This window comes from Alexandromys fortis, unplaced genomic scaffold, assembly GCF_014885135.2.
Source record: "Alexandromys fortis isolate MF-2015 unplaced genomic scaffold, M_Fortis_MF-2015_v1.1 scaffold_124, whole genome shotgun sequence".
Classification (NCBI taxonomy): domain Eukaryota; kingdom Metazoa; phylum Chordata; class Mammalia; order Rodentia; family Cricetidae; genus Alexandromys; species Alexandromys fortis.
Genome location: NW_026067995.1, coordinates 341055 through 367992, shown reverse-complemented (window position 1 = coordinate 367992; position 26938 = coordinate 341055). Strand labels below are relative to the sequence as shown.

Genomic DNA, 26938 nt, shown 5'->3' with positions numbered 1-26938 from the left:
GCTCAGGGCCTAGGCCTAGAGGAAGGATCAGTGAGAAGTATAAGGATAGATCCTATTGGCGGAGGATGCAAAGTACATAGGGCCTTTTTTTTTTTTTTATGGGGATGGGTTGTATTCATTGAGAGACAGAGCTCAGGATTAGGGGCTAAACTAGAGGTTCTCAACCTGTGGGTTCTGACCTCTTTGGCAAACCTCTCACTCCAGAAGTATTTATAATATTCATAATAGCAAAATTACAGTAATGAAGTAGCAACAAAACTAATTTTACGGGCCTGGAGAGATGACTCAGTGGTTAAGAGCACTGGTTGCTCTTCCAGAGAACCTGGGTTCAATTTCCAGTATCCACAAGGTGGTTTACAATCATCTGTAACTGCCGTTCCAGACATCCTCTGCAGGCATCAGGTGCGCATGTGTACACATGTGTTGCACAGACACACACACTAAAACAAAACCCCCATACAAATAAAGATAATATAATAATAATCTGGAGTTGTAAAATTTAATGGAATAACAAGGAGTCACCAGGTTGACCACTTTTCACTTTGACATTCTACGTGACCAGGAGTCATTTATTTCCTTCCTTTGAAGAAAATAGGCCCCTGTGATTGACAATTCTGGTGTCTTCAATGCTTCCTGGAAGCTGTGCTCCCCACAGTATATGACAAGGTGTATAGGAGAGGCAGTGTCCGTGCTGCCTCTGTGTGCACCACTTTCCAGACACTACCATATCTCCAGCTATCAAGAAGTTCTTTGTAATGTTTTTATGGAGACCTTTTTTATATGGCTAATTGGTTAGATCTTTGCCTATTGCTGACCAATTCAAATGCCTCCCCCTCCCCCTTTTCTCTCTAGTTGAATGTTGGGCAGGATGTTTAAGCTCTATGCCTTGGTCTTTCTGCACTCCTCATCCTGGTGCTGTCCAAGGCCTCTGAACCATCGGTCATCTCAGAAACAGACCACAAGTCGTTCCTACCTTAGAACTTCAAGAACTGGACTTTAGAAGCTGTATGACAGAAATCAGGAATGAGAACAAAATACCCATTTCATAGTATCACAGTTTAATTGTGCAAGAATCACTACTTTGTGAAATATTGTGCTAAATATTTGATATTGGTTTATTATCGTATTGCTAAAGGTGTTTTTTTTGCATTTTTAATTCTTTCTTTGAAAATTTCATACATGCATGTGTAAACAGTGACTGCTCCTTCGTTTGCCAGCTCACCTGACTTAAATAATCACACAGAAACTTTATTAATTACAACAGTGTTTGGCCTAGTAGCTCAGGCTTCTTATTATGTAACTCTTACATCTTAAAATAACCCATTTCTATTAATCTGTGTATTGCCAGGAGGCCGTGGCTTCTCAGGTAAGGTTCTGGTGTCTGTCTCCTTTATCAGTTACATGGCATCTCTCCAACTCTGCCTACTCTCTCTTTATATCTGTTCCAATTTTCTACCTGGCTTTACTCTGCTAAGCCATTGGCTGAAGCAGCTTTATTCTTCAACCAATAAAACAACACATATGCAGAAGGACATCCCACATCATGTATACAATGTGCTTTGGTTCTATCCATTCCCTGCTTTCTCCAACTCTTCCCAGAGGATCCCTCAAATCTCCAGCCTCATGTTCTCTTTTCTTTTTAGTTTTGAAAATAACCTACTTAGTCCAAGTATTGCTGCTTATATGTGCATGATTGTGGGTGCTATCAACAGCCACACCTCCAAAGAAAAAATGACTGCCCCTCCCCCAGCAGCCCTCATGTGTTAGTAGCTTCTCAGGTGTGGAGCCTAATGAGCCATTCCCCCAAATCTGCAGCATTGAACTGGCTTGATGTTGTAGTCAGTCTTTTGTAGGTGACCCCAGTGGATGGGTCAGGGACTACTATACTCCCCTAGTAACATTCTGTTTACTGATATTAGCTAATGTCTGAGAAGACTGAACATTGTTCTATAGTAGTTCTCATTTGAACCCTTGCCAGAGTCACTGTTAGTGCCTTCTTTTCCAACATTGTCTGCTTTTTCTAGCAGGTGCTGCACTGCAAACACTTCTAGTCAGTATCCTAAGCTGCTTCCTTGGGTTTTAGGTATATATTATAGCATCACCCCATTGCTCAATAGCACTTTTTGTCTTAGTTCATTTTACTGTTACAGCAAATGTTTTAGCTGTAGAAGTTTATAGCTTGCACCCATTCATAGCTCATGGTTCTGGAGGCTGAGAAGTCCTAGGTCAAGGCACCAGCAGAGTCAGGTCTAATGAAAACTCATTGGTGCTTTATCACCGTGTCCCACAAAGCAGAAGACCAAAATGGCTGTCTAGAGGCTCTTTTGTGAGAACACTAATCTTTTTCACAAGGATGTGGCCCCTTTAACCTACCTATTCTTACTTGGTGAAGTCCTCACCACTAAACATCACATGGCAGGGCTAGGCTTCAACACAGGAATTTGGGGGGCATGTAAACATTCAGAGGATAGCATTTGCATGATGTAAACATATACAGTACAGTGAACATAGTATTTTTCCATCTAGGAATAGGACTAACTGCAGCTAAAGATGATAGTTCTACTAAGAAAAGAAAAACAAAAGAAACTATGTATACCATTAACTCTAAAACTTCCTTGATTTTTATCTTTGTCAAACCTTTGTATTTTTATTGAATTTAGGTTTCATTTGTATTTTGTTTTTGGATCCAAATACTGTGTTTTACATTCATCATATTTTGCTTTATCTTGAAGATGTGAGGAACTTTTGGGTCTTTGTTGCTGAGTACAGCACACTCTTTTCTTCACCATTTTCTCGTGTCTTCAGGTGGATTTGCGTTTCTTCTAAATTTACCACGTTGATTTGGAATGAAGTTGTTAGAAATCAGTGTTGAATCAACTCCAAGAACTGGAATTTGTGTTACTGACTTCTCTGATTGTGGACTTTTCAATGTGGGATTTTAGAAAAGATACTATTGACTAGATGCCTGAATATATGCGTTAGTCTGCTTTTTTTTATCTCTATGATCAAATACTTGATATTCAAAACTGGGGTTTATTTTGGCCTACTGCTTCAGAGATTTCAGTACATATTTTTTCGCTTTGTTGCTTCTGGGCTTGTGAGACAAAACATCCTGGTGGCAGAAAGGGATGGGGGCAGACCATTGTAGTGGCAGGAACAAGGGGCCAGAGGAATGAATATGTTGTACTTGCTGGTTTCTTCCCCTTTTCATTCCAGATAACCCCCTCCTTTGTCTTGGGAACTCTCACGGCGACATCTAGGACATGTTAGTAATATCTTAATTTAGTCAAATTATCACCAAAATTTAACCATTACAATATAGTTTTATAATTTTGAATGAAAAAAAAGGATGGAATATATCTAAAATTGATTTGAGTTAGGGTTGGACCAAGTTGTCAACTTTTTATTTTTATATCCATTCAAGGAGATGATTTTGGTTTACAGATGGTTTCAATGGAAAATATGATGCCCAGTACTTTCCTCTTTCATTTCTTCCAATGAAAACAAAACACAAGAAACACAATGCTTATTTGAAAAAAAAAAAAAAAACCACCAAAACCCAAAACTTACTATTTCCTACTTCTGAAAACTGGGAGTGGCGCGTGCCTCAGGGTAGCACCCTTCTCCCAGTCTGAAACTTGCCCTAACTGCCTAGAGAGCATTAGTGAAAATGTGTTATTATTCTAGTGGTTTTGGACTAGAGCCATTTTTATTCCATAGAATGTGCTATTGACTTAGAAACATTTTGTGGAGTCGATTTCCCATCTGAGTATTTCTCAGTAATAAGCTGTATGTGTCAGCATGTTAGTCTGTGTCTTGGTCCTGCAATCTTACATAGATAGCTGGAGAAATGATAAAATACACTCTTTTGCTTCTGGAATGAGAGTTTCCAAACTTGGATGACAGTTTGCTCTTCTCTCTTCTCTCTGTCTTGCTTATCCAGAAATAAACTTAATTAGAATGACCAGCTGAGAATAATAAGTAACTAGTGGGTTACTGGGTGAATTTTCTTAGAAATACATTCTTAATGTTTAACTTTTCTGATGTTTATTAAAGAGATATTAGCATAATGTTAATTTGTGAACTAAAAGGGTAAACTAACATTCTAAAAGTGAGTTCTTTAAAACCTTTTTCTATCTGATCCTTGTCAATTTAATGCAGAAACGGAAAGTGTAGCAATAAAAAACTGTCTAGTATACTGCCTGGTGATTATTTAGTCAGTGGGTAGGGACGTATATATTTTATCTGCCCCTTATTCCTACTCAGACTTTAAAGAATGTAACTGTATATTACTCTTCTCTTTCTGCAGAGCTATACCCGTACATAAAGGTAGTTTGTGTAGTGTGGTATAGTTAATGTTCACATCAACCATTTGCTCAAAGAATGGAACCCATGTCTGACAGCTAACTCCAGCTCCTTAAATTATTGCAATAGTCTCTCACTAAACTTGGAGCTCACTGATTTGGCCAGACTTCCTGCTTAGAAAACTGTAGGGATTTGCTTGTGTGGCCCCCACCTCCCACCTGCTACTAAGATGCTTGCCACCATGGTTGGCTTTTCACTGGGAGCTGGGAATCTGAACTCAATCTCTCACACTTGTGCAGCAACCCTTTTTTGCCAATTAAGACATCTCCCTAGCTGCCAAAGGCTCAATTTTAGAATATCTTAGTCCTTTCTTAGCCTTTCTCTATTCTGTTTTTTCCCTTCCTTCCTTACTCCCACCCCACTTGTCCTCCCTCCCTCCCTCCCTCCCTCTCTTTCTCTCTCTCTCTTGTTCGCTCTCTCTCTCTCTCTCTCTCTCTCTCTCTCTCTCTCTCTCTCTCTCTCTCTCTCTCTCTTGGTTTTCGGGACAGGGTTTCTCTGTAACTTTGGAATTTGCCTTGGAACTCACTCTTGTAGACCAGGCTGGCCTTGAACTCACAGAGATATCCCCCCCCACACCTTTGCCTCCTGAGTGCTGGGATTAAAGGTGTGTACCACAACTGCCCAGCTCTGTTTCTCTTTTTATCTGTCAATCTGTCTGTTTGTCTTTTGCTTCTTTTTTCTTTACTTGGACTGAGATTAAATTGTGTTTATTGTGGTATCACTAAGATGGGACAGCTTGAAACATGATAGACAATAAATGCTTGCTCATTCTTTATCTCTACCTAGTTCTCATGCACTTTAGTGCAAGTATAGTGAATGTGTGAGGACATAATGCAGTATTCAATGTCAGAGTGCTCATTTGCTACCACTGAAAAAGATTCTTGTCCTTTAGATTAAATTATTGTTAAAAATCATTTGAGGTCTGAAAAAGTAGAGATTCTAGATGTTCTTGTCTCTGAGTAAGCTATGAAATTTTGGATTTCTAATGTTGCTGTAAGTTCAGAAGTATCTCCGTTTGCCTGAAGAGACAAGAGAATAATTTGTATGGTCCACCTAAGCTCATGTGCACCATTTAAAAAATATCTTCATTTAGCTGGACGGAGGTGGTGCAAGCCTTTAATTCCAGCACTCAGGAGGCAGAGGCAGGAGGATCTCTGTGAGTTCCAGGCCAGCTGGTCTACAAGAGCAAGTTCCAGGATAGGCTCCAAAGCTACAGAGAAACCCTGTCGCAAAAAAAAAAAAAAAAAAAAAAAAAAAAAAGGAAAAGAAGTATCTTCATTTAGTAATGTTGTAGCTTTTTGTCCTGCTCCCCCCCGCCCCATTTGAAGTGGTTTTTCTATATACCCATTTTACATATTTTCTACTTTAACTAATATAAACATCCCAGATCTTTCCATAACTTACTTTGATTCCTGGATATTGAAATTTATCTTGATTCTTTGTTTTGAGACAGGTTCTCTTATATAGCCCTTGCTATTTTGAAACTCATTGTGTAGACCATGCTGGTTTCAATTTCACCTACGTCTGCCTTCACTGTGCTGGGATTCAAGGCATACACTAGCATGCTCGGCTTGTCTTGATTCTTACTCACTTGTAATATTAATTTTGAGGCTGTCTTTGAACAGTTTCATAAAATCTTAGTGTTTGGTTGTATGGCTGGTTTTAACGATTTTATACCAATCCCAAGAATTTTCCCAGCATAATGTTTTGCAATAGGAAAATATGAATAATATATATTAAGCATTTGGGCAGTAATTAAAATTATTACCATGAACATAGCTTCTAATGGTAATGGCAATTAGATAAATGAAAGATTATTACTGTAAAGTATTTATTATCTTAGAGTTGAAAGAGATTTTAGAGTTATTTTATCCTGCTGTCCCATATGGCTCAGCAGAATTCAGACAAATGTAGTGGCTTGCTTAGAGGCACAGATCTGTTAATGGCTGAGCTAGAACAGCCCTCAAGTTTCCTTGTAATAAAATGTTGGGCGAATGTTAGTTATCATACACGTACATACAGCTTGTGAAATTATAGTTGGTCACACATACTCTGGACTTCATGTTAGTGTCATCTGAAATTGAATTGTGCATACGAAGTTCACCTTGACAGATGTACAGTATTTTTCCACTCTATGTTTGACATGAACAAAATGCCTTTTATTTATACTATAGTAGATGCTTATTCTGTTTAATCCATAGACTGAAAGGGAAGATGTGATATGATCATTTCTTAGGAGCAGCATGCTTGCTGTGTGGTCTGTAGAGCAGCAGCTATGTGGACAGCCTTGACATACAGAAATGGAGAGTAACTGTTGATCAAGCTTATGTCGTAGTTGGACAGGATAAGTGTGTGTGCGCGTGTGTGTTCGTGTAGCATAGGTATCTGGAGTGAGTACTCTCATTTTTACAGACATGTATTTTGAATTATTGCTGTGTGATAATCTAGGGAGAAAGTGAGGAGTTTTAGCTTTGTGTAGAGAAGCAGATCCCTGTGAAGAGTGAGATTATATAAAGAGCAGACGAGAGAAAGGGCCGTGTTCTTTAATACTTGTTGTCAGGCTTGAATGCATCGCTTTATTGAAATAGTTATTAGATGTTTATGTTATTAAGACTGTAGTTTTAAAAATTTAAAATATTTTTAAAGCTACGCTATCTCTTTATTTCATGAGAAAAATCTTTTCACCATTAAAAATAAATATTCATTCGTCTTTTAGCATTCCTAAGTTTTCCTGACATTAATGGAGTTTTATCTTGAGACATCTGAAGATGGTTTGCTTATGGGTTATGGGGAATTTTCTCCTTGCTTTACCAGTATGCTGGTACTAGTGGTTAGGAGCCACACTTTGAAAAACTCTGTTCTAAGATTTCATTAAATCATAAGTTCTTCAGTTTTGGAGTCGTACATGCTTTGAGAATTTGGGGAAAGTTTCACTAGTTGGAAAATATGTATATGCTTGCATGCGTTTTCAGATGGCCTGTGAAAAGAACTTGGTGGATGAAGGAGGAAGTCTGCAATATCTGGTTATCCTTTTTAATCTGTTCCAGGGCAAACTGGAATTCATTAATTCTGTTTAACCTTTTAAGTTATGTTAATTGTGACTTTGTTTTTGATTTTGTAAAAAGCCTTTTCTCTAAGTATTCCAGATAGGAACACTGGTTTTTCTATTTGTGACAAATTTACTTACTTATGAGATGTTAGTGGGTGCATTTTTCTTATAAACAACCAAACCTTTACATTTCTGGTAGACTGATGTTTACATACTAATTGCAAAATGCATGAAATCTTTGGGCATAGACGCACAAATTGGCTATAAAATGCAACTACTAATGCAGCATTTCAGAAGTAAAGCACAGCTTAAGAAGACGTGTGTGTTTTATTTGGATGTTGTGGGATAGAATAAGAAGTGGTGTCTAGTGAGCCGGTAATAGCATAGGTCTTGTGTTTGAATTAGGTGGTTCAGGAACTGCATAGGCTAGAGACGTAAGTGCTGGCTCACCTCTGGTTTGTAATTCATACTGACACATACTTTAAGGTATTCTCTTTACTGCTTCCATATAAGGTATTTTCCCCTAACTTTTGGGTAAAGTTGCTTACGGTTTGACTCACAAACCAAAAGACAGAACCCATAGTTAAAGTGCTTGCATGAGTCAGAGTCTTATTTTTTTTTATTCAGTGAGGATGTGAGGGATTGCTTCATAGCTCTGCCTTTCTCCTGCTCCAGCCTATAAAGAGCCAAATCATTTTATTTAAAAGAAAAAGGCATCAAATACAAAGCAAGCTCAAGCTTTAAAGGGATACAATAAGTTAGCCATCTGGTAGTCTACTTTCTATTGCTGTATCAAGATTTTTGGTTTGGGGTATTTTATAAAGGTCAGAATTTGATTTAGTTCATAGTCTTGAAACACATTAAATCTTTGAGGCTAAATTTGTAGGATATAAAATAAAAGTGAACCTTTGTATGCTTAAATGTTTTTGGGTTTGGTAGAATAGATTAAGAAACTATTTCAACAAATGAAGGAAAATATAGTCCTTTTCTAAGCCAATATCAGCAGACTTGGATTAGTTTTGGAGAATGAAAGCTCAGGATTAGGCTACATCTTAGTGAAGGCCTTCTTGTCTGGGTAGCCGTGTGGTAGATGGCATCATGTGGTGAGTGAGTAAGTATGTAGTAGGAAGTCATGTGACAAGATGGGAAGCAGGGGGCTGTGCCCATCCTTGCTCTAAACTTGTTCTTGTGGAATCTGAGGGTTCACACGAAGCCCTCTGAAGACAGTGTGCCAGCAGTGCTTCCAGTATGTAAACCACAGCCACCCCATCACAGCTTCCAAACCAGTGACAGTCATATTAAAAAATCTTTTAGCAGCATTTGAAGACATTCATGTACTGACATTATACAATAACATAAGACGGACATGAAGTAATCTACTGTAATAGTGTAAGATAGAGTAATAAGGATTAGAGTGACAGTAAGCAGGTTGGGATTTGAGAAAAGCCTCAGTGAATTCTTTTTAAAGCAATACTTAATGATCTTTTATTTATCCATTTACTTTTTACTTTGCTTCTTTTTGGCTTTTTAGCCTCTAACTGCTAATAAAACACCTGGCATTTTATTTGTGATATTGATGCTAGGGTGTCATTCACTCATCGTTGGCAAGAAAACAAGTTCTCGGGTATAAATAATGGCCTTTTACATTCTTGCATGTTTTTGAGAGTTGATGCGGGAACAAACTACATTATAGTATCGACCTGGGGAATGCACTGGAGACAGGTTCTTAGAAAGTTTCCACCCTAGACCCATGTTTTTGGATTCAATTTTTAAATTCTGTAAGAGATATAGTGCATATTAGAAAATATATTTTAAAACAAAATTAAACCTTACTTATTAAATTAGATTAAAAATCCCCAAATTTCCAATTCTTTGCCTCAAGAAAATCCTATTCATCAGATAGATAGAACTTTTTACCACCCCCCCACACCCTTCAAATATGGTTTTCATAATTGCATTAGAAAAACACTAGCTGTTATTTTCCCATGGTTTGGTTCTCATGGTTTTTTGACATGGGAAACTAGCGTTCCTTTCTGGAACTATCATATTTATTGTTCCTTTTTTTACGTTTACTGAGTTGTTGGCATTCCTGCCATACTGGTGGTGCTAGGGTCATGTGTTTCCAAGCATTCCGAGTTTGTTGAAAATATGCAGAAGGCAGAAAGCTTGGGCTTGGTAATGTCTCATTATGTAGGTATATGTCTCCCTACGTGCTGTCTTCATTACAGGACACTTCCCAAAATAAGTTTGCTTCAGACTAACGATAACTGCTGCGTTTAGTGAAATTCTGAAGTCAAAGTGTTGTTATGTCTATTTTAAAGCTGATTTCTACGGTGAACTTGGGCTTATGTATTTCACGTATTTTCTGTATATCATATCTGTGCTGGTGTTTTAAACTGCTACCCAGTTTCCAGTTAAAGGAAGAAAAGGTTTTTACTTGTTTGTTGAGCATGTCTTCCAATTTGGAAATGTAAATTTCATTAGAGAATTTCAAGACCGAGTCACTACTGTAGCCAGGCCTTGCACAGTTAAGCAGCTGAGTAGATCACTGTCAAGGGGACTCTTGGGAGGTAGACTGCATGGATGGTCTGTGCTCAGAGTGGATTGGTAGGGTTTTTCTAAGTGGAAGCTCTGTTTCTGTGAGGAAGGTGTCCTCCAGTGTTGGCAGCTCTAGCTGGGTAGGGGTGACAGGGCAGTGTCAGCCTTCAGAAGTCATGAGGACCTTTTTAGGGGTAAGATAGTCTTTTAACCCGCATCTGCGGGAGATCCATCTTGTCTTGGTAGCTTGCCTGTCGCAGGTGTTTTCTTTCATTTTAATTGTATAAAGATGCAGTGCTGCTTTTTTCTCTTCCCTTAAACAGTTTGTGGACCAAACACTACTGGAACCATGTATTTGCAAGAACACTAAAGTTTAGGTACTTGTAGTTTTTAAGTTTACTTAGGTTCTTACGTAAAATTTTTTATTACGTAAAATTCTTAACTAAATTAAAAAGCTACTTAACTTCAATGATATAAATATAGCTGTGGAAACACTGGCTCTAAATCATACTAATTATAGCCATGCGTGTTAATTTTCTAGCATCTATCAAGAAGTGAAGGACTTCTGTTTAACTTACATAGTTTGTATATGTGTCTGTGGTTAGGTGTGTTTCCTGTCCCTGGGTGCCTTTCCCTTGTTGTCCTGGCTCTCTCTTCACCTTCTGTGATAAGTACCCTCTTGTTTTCTCCTCTGTGTTTCATGCTTTGCTTTACTTTTAATTCTTCTCCCACCTTCTACTCAAGGCTTCTTCCCCGGCTTCCACTTAGAATCTTTCAGCCTCTTGGTACAATGATGGACTTAATTCTTACGTGAAGCCAGTGATAAGTTATCACCATACTGGTGGTGATGGAGTTTGGAGCTCTGATTGGGGTTGTAGAAAGCAGGACAGGAAGATGCTCCAGTAGACCAGGAAAGACGTTTGTAGACAGGTTTTCCATTAGGTCACCAGCTCACAAAAAATGTCACAGAGACTTATTATTAATTATGATAGACTGGCCTTAGCTTAGATTTGTCCAACTAGCTCTTATAACTTAAATTAACCTGTATTTTTAAATCTCTGTTCCTGTTCATACTTAAGTATTTTTAAGTGTACAAATAGGCTGTATTGATTGTATTCATAGTGTTATGTAGTTGCCGTCACAGTCTATTGGAAATTTTTATTGTCTCAAATAGGATCGCTATAACATCTTACTGGTTACTTTTTGATTTTGTCATGGTCCATCTGTCTTTAGCCACCTATATAATGTAATAATCATAATAATCTGCTTAGACTAATGAATGTTGAGCTTGTCATGGTTAGAATGGTTCCTTTTGTTGGTATTTTTTTCATATTTCTATCTATTATGAAAACTGCATTGTTTTTCTACAGATTGTAGTTTTATATTTACATTCTGGAGGCAGTGAAACACATATATTTGCAGCTTGTAGGAGATCAAACTAAATGTTGTAAACATTCAGACATTTTTATTGAGTATCCAAAGAAACACTGGGGGCTAAGGATTGTGATACACAAAAAAGTCTGGCAGTCTCAAATCAATGCATTTCCTCTCCTTTCTGTTAGACGCCTAGAGCAGGAAGCACACCCAGTAGAAAAGATACTTGGCCCTGTGATCTAACAGAAGTTAATCCGCAAATGCGGATGTAAGCTGGACTCAGGAGATGGAGGATGCCAAGATCCTCCTTTCATGTGTGTGTGCAAGCAGAAATGCAACAGTTTTAAAGAGTTTCAAAACCTATGTGTAAAATTAATACTTTGTTTTAGATTTTATTCCTTTTCTTTTGCTAAAACACAAAATTTTCATGGATACTTTGCTTCTCTTTCTGCTTCTTAACCATCACACACTACTATTGCATAGTAAATAAATAACGAAATTATAAGAGACCATTTTTTTAGAATATTGTTTGTTTTTAATAATTTAAGAAAAAGCATGACAACCATTTCAATTTAACTTCTTTTATCAAGCAAGATAATTTTATGTTGCTCTAATAATATATTAATACAGTTTTTTTATTAACAAAGTGAAATTTTATCTACATTAGTGTTCTTGTGTTTTAAACAGTGATGTTTCTAATAGTGTTTATTTATTGCAGCTGAAAGATGGTGGCAAGGCATCACAGGCGCATGTGAGAATAGGTGATGTGGTCCTCAGCATTGATGGGATCAGTGCACATGGAATGACTCATCTTGAAGCCCAGAACAAGATTAAGGGTTGTACAGGCTCCTTGAATATGACTCTGCAAAGGTAAGATGAATTTTGTTGCTGAGAGAGAACTCAACTCTGAGAAACTATTTCTGTATGTTTGATTCATGCTATGCAAGAAGAAGTTTCTATACTGCTGTTTCAGGTAAATAAATAAAAAGTATAGTGGCTCTTCAATTGGATATTCCTGCAGCATGTGAATTGATGAAAACTTTGAGGTATTTTTCATATCATCCACATCTTCATGAACATTGCTTGTATGGTTTTGAGAATTCAAGAATTCTTAAAAACTTTCAGTAGGGCTCAGGTTAAGAATTCTTACTGTAGGATAAATATTTCTTATTCTGAGCAATATATTAGGGTAGGGCCTTTATGGTATGGTTTGACTTTCTCTAGTGTCTTTTCACCATTTTTATTAAGATTGGACTTTTAAATATTATGACTTTTTGTTTGTTGTTGTGAAATTCTTCTGTCTGCAACAATAAATTGTACACTTACTGATGATGATAAGCCCGTGTTTTGAGAATCCCAAGAATGGGCCTGCTTTGCAGTCACTGTATCACAGTGCTGTTAGAAGCAGTGTTGGCCACGCTGAACCAGACGTGGATACGAGGATCAGTGGTGTATGCAGTTGAGCTCCCTGTTATTGTCTCATATTTACTGTGAGAGGCACTGCAGCATCTCTGGCTTAGCATGGAGGAGAATCAGCCTCTGAACTTTATGTATAAGGATGGCGCCTGATCATTACCAGGTCACAAAGTCCTGGTTTTAATGACTTCTACTAGGATATAATAGTATTTTTATTCTTTGAGAATTCATGCATGCATACGATATATTTTGATTATTACCCCCCAGCCCTCCCTAAGTGGGTGATAGCATACCTCCCCCTGAAACAACTTCACCTCAGTCTGTCCCATCATCTCTGGGAGGCAGGACCCTCCTCCCCACCTGGCATCAGGGAAAATTTTTAGTACTTATAGTTACTCAGATTTATAGATCTAGTTTGTTGTGTTATGATTGTCTAACCAATTGAACCTTTGCGTTTTTGTAAGTTGCAAAGGACAATTTTCAGTGCTACCACTGAATCAGCAGTTATACATACATAAATTTTTGATAGCTGTACGTTTTAATCGATGGAAAGATAATCTGTGAATAATAAAACCAGTCTAATGCTAATGTTTTCTTTTCATACTGCTAATCTATAGACGCATGCAACATAAGCATTATTACTGATTAAATGAAGATACACATTTTTCTTCGCAGGCGTTTTTACCAAGTTTGATTTTGAAGGGAAACAGTAGTTAAGTTTGTTTGAGATATCAAGAGTATAAAACACATACATATGATGATGGCTACTTCTTACACCCTAAAACTGAGTTCATTTAGCTGCATAAGCTCTTTTGTGGGCTTTGATCATTTTTTAATACCAGCCTTCCTGTTTTCACATTGTCCTCTTTATTTTATAATCCAGACACTAGATTCCTTATTTTTATAAACTAGGATTCAGTGCTTTATTTTCTTTTGAAAACACTGAGTCTCATAAGAATAGATGAAAACCAGATGTTACCCTGTTTGGATGCATTTCCAACTCCAGCCGTCTGCTACTAACTCTAATAAAGCTACTGAAGCACAAAATCTGACTAACTTAAAACCAGCTCAATATTATAAACATTCGGGGGTTCTGTTCTGTTGAATTTTATCTTTTTTTTTTTCCAACATTGAGATTCAGGGACCCAGAATATAAGATTTTAGATTTCTGTTTTAATTAATTGTAATTTTCTTCATGTTCCTAAATATATATTGTATAATATGAGCCCTTTATGACATTAATTTGTGCATGTGTGTATGTGCAATGTCTCTGTCTCTCTGTGTGTGTATGTGTGTGTGTAAGTAAGTTAGATTCACCTCGACTCTCATCCCTCAGGTTCCACCTACCTTGTCTTTTTCAGTTTTCGTTGTCTTGGTACTCATCTGTTAGACCTACCTGAACTGGTAGGGAGTTCTAGGGACTAACCTGCCTGTTTTTACCTCCCCAGTGCTGGGATTGTAAGTATGGGCCATCACTCCTGGCTTTTTTTTCACGAGTTCAGAGGGTCAGCTTGGTCCTTTGGCTTGTGTGTCAATTACTTTGTTGACAAAACTATCTCTCCAGGCCTAATATGGATGTTTTTCAAAGTGTATGACATAACATTGACAGTTCTACTGAAAAAGTGCTTTTGCTTTTTAAAGAGAAAATACAACACTGAAAAACTGCCATTGAGTCTTTCCAACCATGGCCCATCTCTTTTTCAGTTCTTTTTCTTGTATCCCAGCAAATATTCTGAACTTGAATACTGTCATTAACTGCTTTTTTACGAGTCAGACTGTTCTTAATTTTTCTTCCATACTGAATTACCACAATGGTATTTTGCTATGGGACTCCTTTTTTTAATAAACAGTTTTTTTTTTGTGAATATGGAATGTTGTGCAGATTCACCTTAGTCCTATTTTCCTAGAATCAGAGTGTCAGAATAAGACTTCTTCCAATAAGAGTCTTCTTTTAAATGTTACTTACAAGACAGCGAGTGGAGCAGGATTTGGAGGCAGGAGGAGCTCACTTGCACAAAGGTGCGATTTCATAGGGATACCTACCTTCTTGTGTTGTCTGAGGTTTCTGTCCTGCCTGGTCCCGCAGTTATTCAGTCCCAAAGAATCACACAGAGGTTTACATTAATTATAAACTGATTGGTCCAGTCCCTCAGTCTCTTCTTGTTAATTAATTCTTATGACTTATATTAGCCCATAATTTTTGTCTGTGTTGGCCATGTGGCTTGGTACCTTTTTCGGTGAGGCAGTCACATCTTGCTTCCTCAGCGGCTGGGTCACAAAGGGAGACTGAGTTTCCTTCTTTCCAGAATTCTCCTGTTCTCATTGCCCCGCTTCAGCTTCCTTCCTGGTCCCTCTACTTCCTGCCTGGTTACTGGCCAATCAGCATTTTATTAAAAATAATACAAGTGACAGAATAAATGACCATTGTCCCACAGCATTCTTGGATCTAGCAGGAAGCTGGGGAACAAAATGCAGCTTACTTTTTTTTTTTTTTTTTTTTTTTTTTTTTTTTTTTTTTTGCCTTGAATCAGGGAGCTGGCTGGGCTTTGCTTTCCTGTTTTGCCTGTGTTAGTTTTTGGTGGGTAGCTATCGTGGAGGTGCTAGGAGAGGAAGGGAGGGTTAAAAGGTAGTTTAATTTTGTTCCACAGAAAGTTACTGCCCTGGACATTTAGGAGCAACGAAGGAAGCCCTAGGGCTTTGGTGTGCTGATGTACAGGCCTGGCAGCAGCCTATTGTAAGTTTTCTGCCCACACCTGAGGCCCCTGCTTAGAAGGTTATGCTCTCGTTTTATTAGGGTTAGCCTGTATTCTCTGATCACTATTGCTCATTATTGAGTGCCCTCCGTTCTGTTTGACAAGAGGTTCCTCACATGTCTTTTTGCTGCCTCATCAAATTCTTTCTGTCTGTTTGCTGCCAATGCCTATGCTATTATGTCTACAAAACCTGCTTGGAGCTTCATCTCCTGCTGTGCTAGTTTGCTTTTCGGTTGCTGTGACAAAACATTGATCCAAAACAACTCCAGGACAGAAGGGTTTATTTGACACGTCAGGACAGAGATTCAAGGCCAGAACCTGGAAGCAGGAACTGAAACAGAGACCACGAAGGACTGCTGCTTGCTGGCTTTCTCCTCATGACATGCTCAGCCTTCTTTCTTCTACAGACAGGAGCACCTGCCAGGGTGGCACTGCCAGCGGCCTGATGGAGACTGTCTTACATAGGATTTTATTGCTGTGAAGAGACCCCATTACCAGGACAACTCTTATAAAGGAAAGCATTTAATTGGGGTGATTTATAGTTCATGGATTCAGTACATGATCGGCATGACGGGAAGGCACAGGCAGGCTTGTTACTGGAAAAGAAGCTAAGCCAAGAGTTCTACATATAAACTGGCAGGCAGCAGGAAGAGAGAGTGACACGGGGCCTGGCTTGAGCATTTGAAACCTCAAAGCCCACTCCTTGACACACTGCCTCCCACAGAGGCCCAACTCCAATGAATGCCACTCTCTCTCTAGGAGCCTATGGGGACCATTTCTTTCAAACCATCACAGAGGCAGTTCCTTAATTGAGGATTTCTCTTTCCAGTTTGCATGTCAAGTTGAATGAAAACTCACTAGCACCTTGTCTGTGATCTCTTCCTACTGCTGCAACCTGTTCTTCCTCCCCCCCCCCCCACCGCGGAACTTGAAGGAAACAGTATATGTTACTCATTTATGCATTTAATTGCATACTAGGTACAATCTGAAATATCCAGGCTAATTTCATGAATCATTTACAGATAAACCTAAATAGTTAATAGTCACACCTAGCACTGTCTGTTGTTAAGCTAATTATCCCATGCATTTTAGTTCTTCTCTGTTTAGACTTTCTGAAAGCAAGACCATGCTTTTAGTACTATTTGTATTTGATAATAACATATTGTATACTTTAGTGTTTTAAATACACAGTGAATCAATTGGTATGTCAGCATTACTTACCAAACTTAGAATTATTTATTTATTCCACATATATTTATTGAGCTTTACTATAATCCAGGCATCATTGTAGACGCTGAGAACAGAACAGTGAACACAACAGACTCCCCAAAAATCTCTTCCGTTATAGTACCATCAGTGGGCAAACAGACTAAAGCCAAGAAAACTGGGTGTATAATACATTGATTGAAATAAGCACCAGCAAGGAAAAAAAGCATTTGGGGGACATAGAAAGGGCAGGCAAAGGGGTTGTTATTTAAAACCGTACTGAGGAGAGCTATTCTGGCTTATTGGGCCTCGGGGCTCCTGTTAACTGAGGCAGAAGGACAAGACAAGACATTAGTTCTTCAGAGCACTGTAAGTGAAGGCCATAGGAGAAAGGTGAAGTCAGAGTGTAAAAAGTGGGCAGACGTAGCTAAAACCTGTAGGGCTTTGGGGGTTATTATATGTTTGCAAATATAAGTTAATTTTTTTATTCTATGTGAGTAAAATCCATGAAAATTTCTGTAAAGTTCTAACTGCTAGAGCAGAGTATGAGAGATAAGTGACTTTGATAATGGAAAGAGAGGCTGCTGGAGGGAAGGACATCACGCTTTTCTCATGTCTTACTAGTAGACTAAGACCCTTGATGCTAGATTTCGACCTCTAGCCAAGATGCTACAGAGCATGCGTGCACACATGTATGCCTGCGTGTGTGTATGTAAGAGAGATCACAATTAAAAACATTATCAGAAATTTTGTGTGTTGATTTTTAAAAAATTTTGGCTTTAAATATTATATATTCACTAATTTTTGAAGTGTATTTTTAAAAAGTAATTTCACCATAAAGTTAAAACTCAGTTATTGTACAATAAAGTTTAGAAATTAAATAAAATTTAAAATTTAGAATACAAAAGAATTCTTATTTGATAGGATTGGTCTGTAGTTGTTATTCCATATCTTGTCCACTTTTGGAACACATAATAAGGTAAACATTGTGTTTCTGTAATAACCTAAAACAATCACACTTGACTCTTGCTCTACTGTAGATATGAATGTATAAACTTATGAGAGACTTTAATTTTCTTTCCCAGAAGTGGGTGAATTATTTATTCATTTTTTGTGTGTGTTTGTGACTTAAACTAATTTAAGAATATTACACTGCATTATGAGATTCTACTTAAAATTACTTCTCCAATTAGAGTAATCAGGCAAATAGAAGTGATTATTTTAAAATACCAAATTCACTTTGTTTATTGTTTTTATCTAAGTCAAAGTAGATCAATTTTAAAATAGCATTATTTCAGTTGACAAGTAAAGAAAATTACACTCCAGTGCTCTTAAGTAACTATTGGCTAAATGAAGTTAGGTTCTATGAGTAAGACTTTAAACTGCTTCACATTGCAATAATTCTCCACATGGGGCCTTAATAATAAACTTGCTACTAACTTACTGTATGATTTGGGGAACGTCACTAAACTGGTACTTAATTTTCTTGACTATAAAATGAGATCATACATGATTTCAAAATCCCATTTTTGCAGTAAAATGTCTGGGTTTTGTTCTGGTTTTTCAACTGTAAAGGGTAAGTTCCCTAGAGCTTTCCACTGATCACACCAACCTCGCTTGCTTATCTTGGCCGAGAGGATCAGGAAATTGGGCATTCTTCACCGGAGCCTTCTTCCACTGTGCCAGGATAGCAAAGTGACTTGGAGGTGAAAGGCACGTCAGATAGAGATGTAGATAGCACTTCATCTTCAGAGGGTAGCATACACTTTCATCCTTATTTGTTATTTTTTAATTAGGCCTGTTGGAATCATGGAAAAATTCATGTATGACTTTTTTGTTCTTCCTTGTTTTTCATTAGCGGTGGTATGTCTGAGGTTCTTTTTTTTGCCTTTTGTTTTTCTTCTTCAAATTTCATTTAGTGTATAACTTGATCTGATTGGAAATGAAAGGTCTAGAAGAGTTGAATTTTGAAAAATATTGGTGTACCCTTTTTCTGCCTCTTTGGTCTATATCCTAAAAAAAAAAAATACCTCAAAAATTGTCAGCGGTCCAGTAACTACTATTAATGAATGACAGATTGGAATAATTTAACAGGCACATTGAGTTACAAGAAAAAAAGAGAAAGTAGCCAGACTGAAGCTATTAGTCATTTTCTGTTTTGTTTTACCGGATTGCTTAATACCCTGTTACTGTAAGCTGTACTGGTTCAGCTCCACATTTATTTCACTAAGAGCATGGAGGTAGGATTTTAGAAAGTTACAAAGTTGGTTTGTTTTTAAAATCAAATGTTTTCACTTCTGTATCTGCAGTATTTGGATTAAGAATGTTAAGCCAGGTCCTGTTTTCTTCTTGTCACTTCACATGTCTTCCTGGTACCTGTTCTGCAACTTGACATCGGCTTGGCTTGTTGGCTGGGTTTCAGAGGGACTTTGTGATTCTATCCCCACCCTTAGCACCATCACGACGGGAAAGGCTGTGTAAGCGTCTGTGGCCGTTTGCTTTGTGAATGACTTTTCATGCACAACCACTTTTTGCTTAAGTCAGTCCAGTCAAGGTCGGTGTTAGCATGCCCACTTTTCATAGTTTAGAGAGTTTATCTGATTTGCCTAATAAAGCCATTTCAAAGGCTATATACCTCAGCCCTCTCTGCCTTTTTTTTTTCTTTTTTAAGAGACAGGGTCTCACTGTGGAGTCTAGGCCTGGCTTCAACTCAGGATCTTCCTGCCTTGCTGGGATCACAGACCTGTAACACCATGCCTGGCTGTCGTAGCAAAGACTTAACTGTTGTAGCAATGAGTTCGATGATTAGATGAATTCCTCATGTATACTTTAAAAGGTGGCACAGAAGCACAGTAGAAACAGCTGAGTCCTTCACGTGAAAACACTTGCATTTCTCTGAAAAGAGTACTTTTCATTTCTCTTACTGTTCAGTATTCTGTAGAGATTAGAACCCAGTTACATCCTTTGGTTTAAAAGGACTCTACAGACAAATAGGCTAGTGAGCCATTAGATGGAGTACTGGGTGGTGACTCTGTGTATTTGGTTGCCCATTCTAAATTTGAATATATTTATTTTTTTCTCCCTGGTTGACTGTTTTGCTAAATTATTATTTCTGTATTAAAGTTTAAATTTTTATTTTTTAGTGTTTTATTTTTCGAGACAGGGTTTCTCTGTGTAACAGCCCTAGCTGTCTTGGAACTAATTCTGTAGACCAGGCTGTCCTCGAACTCATAGAGATCCGCTTGGCTCTGCCTCCTGAGTTCTGGGATTAAAGGCACCAGTCACCACTGCCTGGCTTAAGTAGGCTTTTTATATGTTACTATGAGTAGAGATGTGTTCTAGAACTAGAAGTATCTTTTAAAGGTCTATTTGCTTAATATAACCAGAAAAGTTATTATTAGTGAGACATAGACAAAAATGTATGTCATCTTGTTTATCTGTCTCTTTCTTTAATTCAGTAGTTATAAAGATTGTTGGAAATAAACATGAAAGTTCAATGTAGTTCAATTGTTGAATTATCAATAGTGAATGAGTTGAAATTTATGCCCTGGCAATGCTGAAGCATGTATGGGCAGCCAGTATATGGCAGTTCTGTTGACTTGTCCGTATATCAGATTTCATGGTCTAAATTGATGAGGACAACTGACCAGGTCTCTTCCTCAAGAGGGCACCAGATCACATTACAGATGGTTGTGAGCCACCAAGTGGTTGCTGGGAACTGAACTCAGGATCTTTGGAAGAGCAGGCAGTGCTCTTAACCACTGAGCCATCTGACCATATTCAAACTTGGCAACATGAACTTCACATCTTGAAAGTGTGCAGTTGTTTTAAGCATGTTGTCATTTATTGTTCAGAAGAAGAAAATTTCAATGTTATTATAAACCTCTAGGGGAAAACCCCAGTAAATACATTTAAAGAACGAGAGCTAGATCCAGGACAGGCTCCAAAGCTACAGAGAAACCCAGTCTGGAAAAACAAAACTTGTTTTTTTTTTTTATTTGTAAATGGGGTAACATAGTGCCTGCTTTACAGAGTTGTTATAACGCAACAATATATAGAAAGAGCCTACAAAAAATCAGGTGTTTCTTTCTCCTTTTCTCTGTCTTAAATTGAGGCGTGTTAATGTGGTGTCCACTGTAAAATTACATGGAAGTCGTGTTTGTTTGGTCTCTTGGAAACATGGGTGTGGCTGCAGGAAAACAGAAAATGAAAGAACTTAGCTGGCAGGCACTTCTGAGAAAGGAAGATGCGAATATTAGAAGATAGGCTTCTTTAATTTTCACACAAATGCCTTTTTAATTGAAACCTTCCCTAAGAGTGTATGGTTGCAAACACTTTGCTTGCTGCTCATTCACTGCTGCTTTGGTTCATGATCGTCGTCCTCACCAATGGTTTATGTCCCATCTGGTGGGAGAAACAGTGATGCAAAGAGAAGCCAGGACACACCTTGTTTTCTCGGCTGAGTCCTCTTGTTCTCCTCAGAGGAGCGGTAGAGCGACAGTTCTTTTTCACTGCGGTCCAGACGGAGAGTCGAGAGTGACGTTTGTTCTTTCACTTTCTTATTTTTTTACTTTTCTATGGAATACAAAATCCATTTGTATTTTCTTTATTTTCCTAGGTAACATTGAACTCAAGTAACTTTCTAACTTCACACTTCTGGATTGTGCTTTTATGAAGTATTTAGAAATAATTTTGTTTTAAGGGCTAGTGTTTATCAACACTACCATTAATACTAAGATTTAGTTGGAAAATGTCAGCGTTCATTTAAAAATGTACTTTTTTATCAGCTTTACCTCATGCCTGGCAGTTAAAGGATAGATAGCGATTTGTAATTCTTTCCTTTAAGAAACATAGAAATGTTTTCATTGGGATAAGTCATAAAATGTGCCCCATGCTCAAGGAGCACAAGATCCTGTTCAGACGAAAGGCTTCCTGGAGGTGCTCATGTAGAAGGAGCAGTAGAGATTTCAGGTGAAAAGAGCCGCTCCCATTCTTACTGTATGGAAAGGAGGGTTCTCTGCCTGCCATTCTGGTTGAAACAGAAGACACTTGCTATGTAGTTACTGCCTTGAGTTGTAGAGAATGCCACGCTTTACAATACAGTAATTTTTGCTGCAATTGCCTGATACATTTAGAAGTGTTTCATGGGAAGTTAGTAGTGAGACAGACTGGCCATTCTTCTATGTTTAACTACAGCAGTCTCCTTTGAGTTCCAAATAAACATCTTTGCCCATAGCTTAAGGAGCCTTTGAAAGAGTTGAAATTCAAGCCATTCCCAATTGTTTATCAGTGGCTGCTGTTGCTATTATAGTTTGAAAGACTGAAATAGCGCAGGCTTATAGGATATGAAAAGTAAAAAGGAGTGAGTGGCTGTTTTAGACACAAATAAGGCAGAGTATTATACTGTCAAACTTGTCTAAATTTGCCTCCATTTAAAAAAAAAAAGTCAGCTTTATAACTCATTGCCTGGCGACTCTGGTTCTTTTTTATATTTACTGTTTTCTTCCATGATCCCCAGTAGCAATCTTTCTCTGAAATCAATATGAACTTTGGGTTTTTTTTTTGGGGGGGGGGTAATTCAGTAAGGGTCTGTTTTCATGTTATATTAGGCATTCAGTTGATAATTCTGAATTAAAATCCTCCTATTAAAGTCGAGTTCCCTTTATCTTGACTCTTTTGTACTGTTTTCCTGGGAAACTCATCTTGTAACAATGAACGTAAGGGACTTTCCAGATCCTCTTGTTTTACTGGAATTATGTTATGTACACCAGACTTTGAAATGATAAATTATTTATTAGTCCCATGTGTTTTTGCTATCTGAAAATATTTTTGGTTGTCAAATTGATTCTAAAATCTAAAAATTTTGTATTTGAAAGATAAAGTTAGCTTACCGACTCACTTAAGAATTTAAATCTCGTTGACGTACTAAAATAAAGACTAATAAGTCTTTTCCAGATTTCAAATACTCTATAATGTTGGCATAAATTTCATTTTTTAATGCGAAGCCTGGTTTACTGTAATTTGTCAAAGATTTGTTCTAAGGCATCAAAAGTTAGTTGTGGAATTTTGCTGTGATGTTTTTTATTTTTGCATGTAAATTCCCTTGCTGTGTGATGTTTACTGTTTATTTTAATAGTATGGAGAAGTTCTTTCATTTTTGTTTATTCCTTTGGGAATGCTTATATTAATTGTAACAATATTTGTGTTTCTAAGAACTTTTATGTTGGTTTTTCTTCTGAACTGCAAGGGAGAACATATTTGGAAACTATCTTTGTGTTGTTTTTAGTGTAGCATAAGAATTCACTAAGTGAGGAATATTAAAGAAGTAAGCTGTCTTTCCAAGATATTGAGCTAAGAACATCATATACATTAGCCATTTAATCTTATTATTAACATTTATGACAGATGCTACCTTATAGTAGTTAATGTGTATACAAACCAGGATTCAACCTGTCTCTTTCCCTAATGTAACTTATTTTTCTTATATTACTACACTGTCTTTTTTTTTTTTAATGTCTTTTTGAGGCAGGGCTTCTTTGTGTACCCCTGGCCGTCCTGGAACTCCTCTGCAGACCAGGCTGACCTCAAACTCAGAGACCTGCCTGTCTCTGCCTCCCAAATACTGGCATTAAAAGTATGCTCTATCACCACCCAACACCTGTCTCTTTAAATATAGAAATTGAAAAGTACAGGTGTTTCAAATGATGCTTGTTCTTCAAAATATACAATAAATAGTTTGATATTAAATATATCTCAAAGGAAACAAAGTTTCCAGTAATTTGACTTACTAAAATTTAGTTGCATCAGTAATACTAGCAAAGGAGTTGATGCTGTTTGAAAAATTTTAATTAGAAGCTTACAGAATAAATTCACAAAGCTCTACAAAAAAAAAAAAATCTGACAGCACCATCACCTCCTTCATTCACTCAATAGTCCCAGTGAATAGACTGCTGAATGAGGTCCAGCAGCTTTAATGCCCTCTTCTTATGAGGTAGCTTTTCAGTTGAGTGAAAAAGCATGACCACTTCCATGTATAAAGTCTTCATAGATTTAGAAGAAACAGCACCAGCCACATCACTGTTTTCTGTTTGTACTTTGAAGAAAAGTTTGAACTTGCTTCTGGTTATGTGACAGCTCAGTCATAGTACAAGCCATGGAGCTGGAGTTAGGCAGAGGATTAGCAAAGAAGAGCAGACAGGCATTAGCCTTGTACACCTGACCTTTGTGCCATGCCTGCTAATTGACCTTCATCCGCTGCTTTTTCCATGTGTTTTGTGGTTCACTTACAGTGTTTTTAAAGCTGTCTCCTTAGTATCGCGAAACACCATGACTATTAAATGCACCAGTGTTTCCTTAGATTGCTCATTTTTCTGAATTTCCTTTTGTGGAGTGTCCACATTCCACCACTGGCCACTAAGGTACCAATATGTCCTCTCAGTACTATATGTGTCTGAACTTTGAATTAACCATACATATGTAATAGAGTTGCAGAAAGGCCCTGGGTTCAATGCCTAGCAGACAAATAAGTAAGTCAACCAAATATTTAGTAATGGTGATTGGTATTTATTACTGGTAGCTCAGAGCAAGTCAGAAATCCTCCCTCACTCACACATGTCTCGTTTCATTTTTTTCAAGAACTATTAGAGATACAGTTGCTATTTCTGTTATTGTTGTTGTTATTCACTTACTGAAACGATAAAAGGGAAGAGGATGGTGCCTAAGTAATCGGCGTATTACACAGTTAGGATTTAAAGCCCAGGCATTCTGCTTGGTGCAGTGAGCAGGGTGGAGAAGGAAAAGACTGTGGAGCCAGTTTCACAAGTGTAGGTAGGAACTGTCAAAGGCTGGATCAGGGTGGAGTGGGAGTTGTTGCAGATGGCTGGGTCGGGGCCCAGAACAGGTTGAGTGACTTTCTGCTGCGCAGCTCTGCTGATCTTTGTCTCTGTGCACCTCTTTCTGTTGCATATCTTACATTTAAAACTACTCTGCCCTTTCCTTTGGTTTTCTCTCTTAGTAACACTCCTTTAACAGATACTTGCCAAGTTGTCCTTGGTGTGGCGCTGCTTTAATTGTTCAGGTACAGAGAAAGGAAAGAGCTCGTCTTGCTTTATAGGAGTGTGTCCTGGGGAAGGACAAGTGTGATTGCAAGCCCTGTCCCATGTCAGTGTGAGAAGACTGAATGACAGCAGTTTCCGGGGGGGGGGTGTCATTCCTTTTTTGTTATGCTTGTCTTCCCATTGCACTCTTAGAAAGTATTTGAGATACATCCATATGGACTAGTGGGTTCTCTAGCTGCCCTTTCCCCTAGGTTAGAAATCTCAACAGCATTTGCCCCTCCTGGTCCTTTCCTCTACCTGGGTTCCTCTCCTCCTAGTCCTTCTCAGTACCTCCCCTCTGCCTTCCCCCACTCCTCCTCCATTTCTATTCAGAAAAGGGCAGGCCTCCCATGGATTACAACAAAACATCACAGGAAAACCCTCAGAATCAACTAACACAGGCTCATAGGGCCTCACCCTATGAACTGACAACCAAGCAGCTTGCATGGGACTGAGCTCTGCATATATGTTACAGTTGTATAGCTTTATCTTCTTGTGAGGACTCCTAACAGTGGGGCAGGGTTGTCTCCAACTTCTTTACTGGCTTTTGGAACCCTACTCTTTTTACTGGGGTTGCCTTGCCCAGCCTTAATACAAGACGAGATACTTAATCTTACACCTTGGCCCTCGTTAGTGCCATGAATCTTCTCTCTTTACAGGTGCAGAATGCTTCATAGCACCTAAGACCCCTCCTCAATTTTCCAGAATCTTATCCTTAGGAAAAAAGAAAGGATCTTATCTTGTAAAACCTCCTTAACATCTGCCTTGTGACCTAGTTCCTGCGGAGGCAAAGGTTATTCCTGCCATTTCAGTGTTTGCTCCGCCTTCCTTACACACTTACTGTCTGCTAGAGTATCTGCTGAGCTGAGTATAGATCTCATTGTAGAAATGACAAAAATAAGTAAAATCATAGAAAGGGATTATTTATCATCATATATCAAAATATAACAATTACTATTTGTTAATTTGAAATGCATTTATTGGGAAATGAAGTATAATTTTTAAAATTTATTTCATAGAAAAACAAGAAGCATATTTTCTACCTCTGAGAAATACAAGAGGCTATATTTGTATATAAACTGGCAGGCCTCTTACATAGGATCATTCATTACTAGTAAAGTTACTGCTGTTTATTTTATATATAAGGACATTTGACCATGCTATCCCATCAAATCCTCCCAACAGTTTTTGGTTACTAGAGTAGTTTTCCTGTGGCCATAGAATAAGTTACCCCAGGCTGAGAAGTTGAAAACAATAGGAATTTATTGTGTCTCATGTCAAGTGAGTCCAGAAATTTGAAATCAAGGCACTGCATTTCCATGGGAAGAGACTTCTTCCTTGCCCTTTCATTTTCAGGTGGGTGTTGGTACCTCTTCTTCCACTAAGAGAACTTATAATATTTTGTAGATTGTATAATTTATATAACATGGCATTTTGAGTTATGGTTAAGCTGATTGGCATATGTATGACCTCATATTAATTTTTTGTGGTAAAAACATTTAAAATCGACTTTTTGCTTGAGGAGATGTCTCAGTGGGTAAAGTGCTTGTCATATGAGTTGGAGGGCCAGTTTGGGTCCCCAGCACTGTATAAAAAGGCACGGCAGTTCGCTTCTATAACCCACTGGTAGGGCCTTAGGGGCTTACTGTCCAGCAAGTTTATTCTTAACCACATGCTCTAGGTTTCTTGAGAGACCATATCAGAGAAACACCTGTGGTGGACTTCTGTTCTCCACAGGCACCCGCATATGGAGCGCACTAATGAATAAGAAGGTCTATTTTTTAAAAGCAGTTTCAAGAATACAATACATTGTTCTCAACTATAATGACCATGTTATAAAATGTTTTTACTTTTAGTGGTTTTAACGAACATGATACACTGTCATTAGCCATAATTACTATCTTACACAACAGACCTCTTGAACTTATTCCTCTGAAATTTTGTACCCTTTGTTCATTGCCTCCCGAAAGACTCCCCATCTTCCCTACCCCTAATGACCATCATTGTACCTTCTTCTGTGAGCTCAGCTCTGTGGACTGTGCCTATATGTGTGAAGAGTGATATTTTCTTTTTTTTTTTTTTTTTTTTTTTTTGAGACAGGGTTTCTCTGTGGCTTTAGAGCCTGTCCTGGAACTNGACAG

The 26938-nt window shown here is 38.0% G+C and overlaps 1 protein-coding gene across 2 annotated transcripts in view; it reads left to right on the top strand.

Annotated features, from left to right (window-relative positions):
• Pdlim5 (PDZ and LIM domain 5) overlaps nucleotides 1–26938 on the top strand; it is a 147783-nt gene that overhangs the window by 29377 nt on the left and 91468 nt on the right. For both annotated transcript variants that reach the window (XM_050160152.1, XM_050160151.1), the window contains exon 3: nucleotides 12045–12196. In XM_050160152.1, the coding sequence (XP_050016109.1) occupies nucleotides 12045–12196 (152 nt within the window). The remainder of the gene's footprint in view (nucleotides 1–12044; nucleotides 12197–26938) is intronic.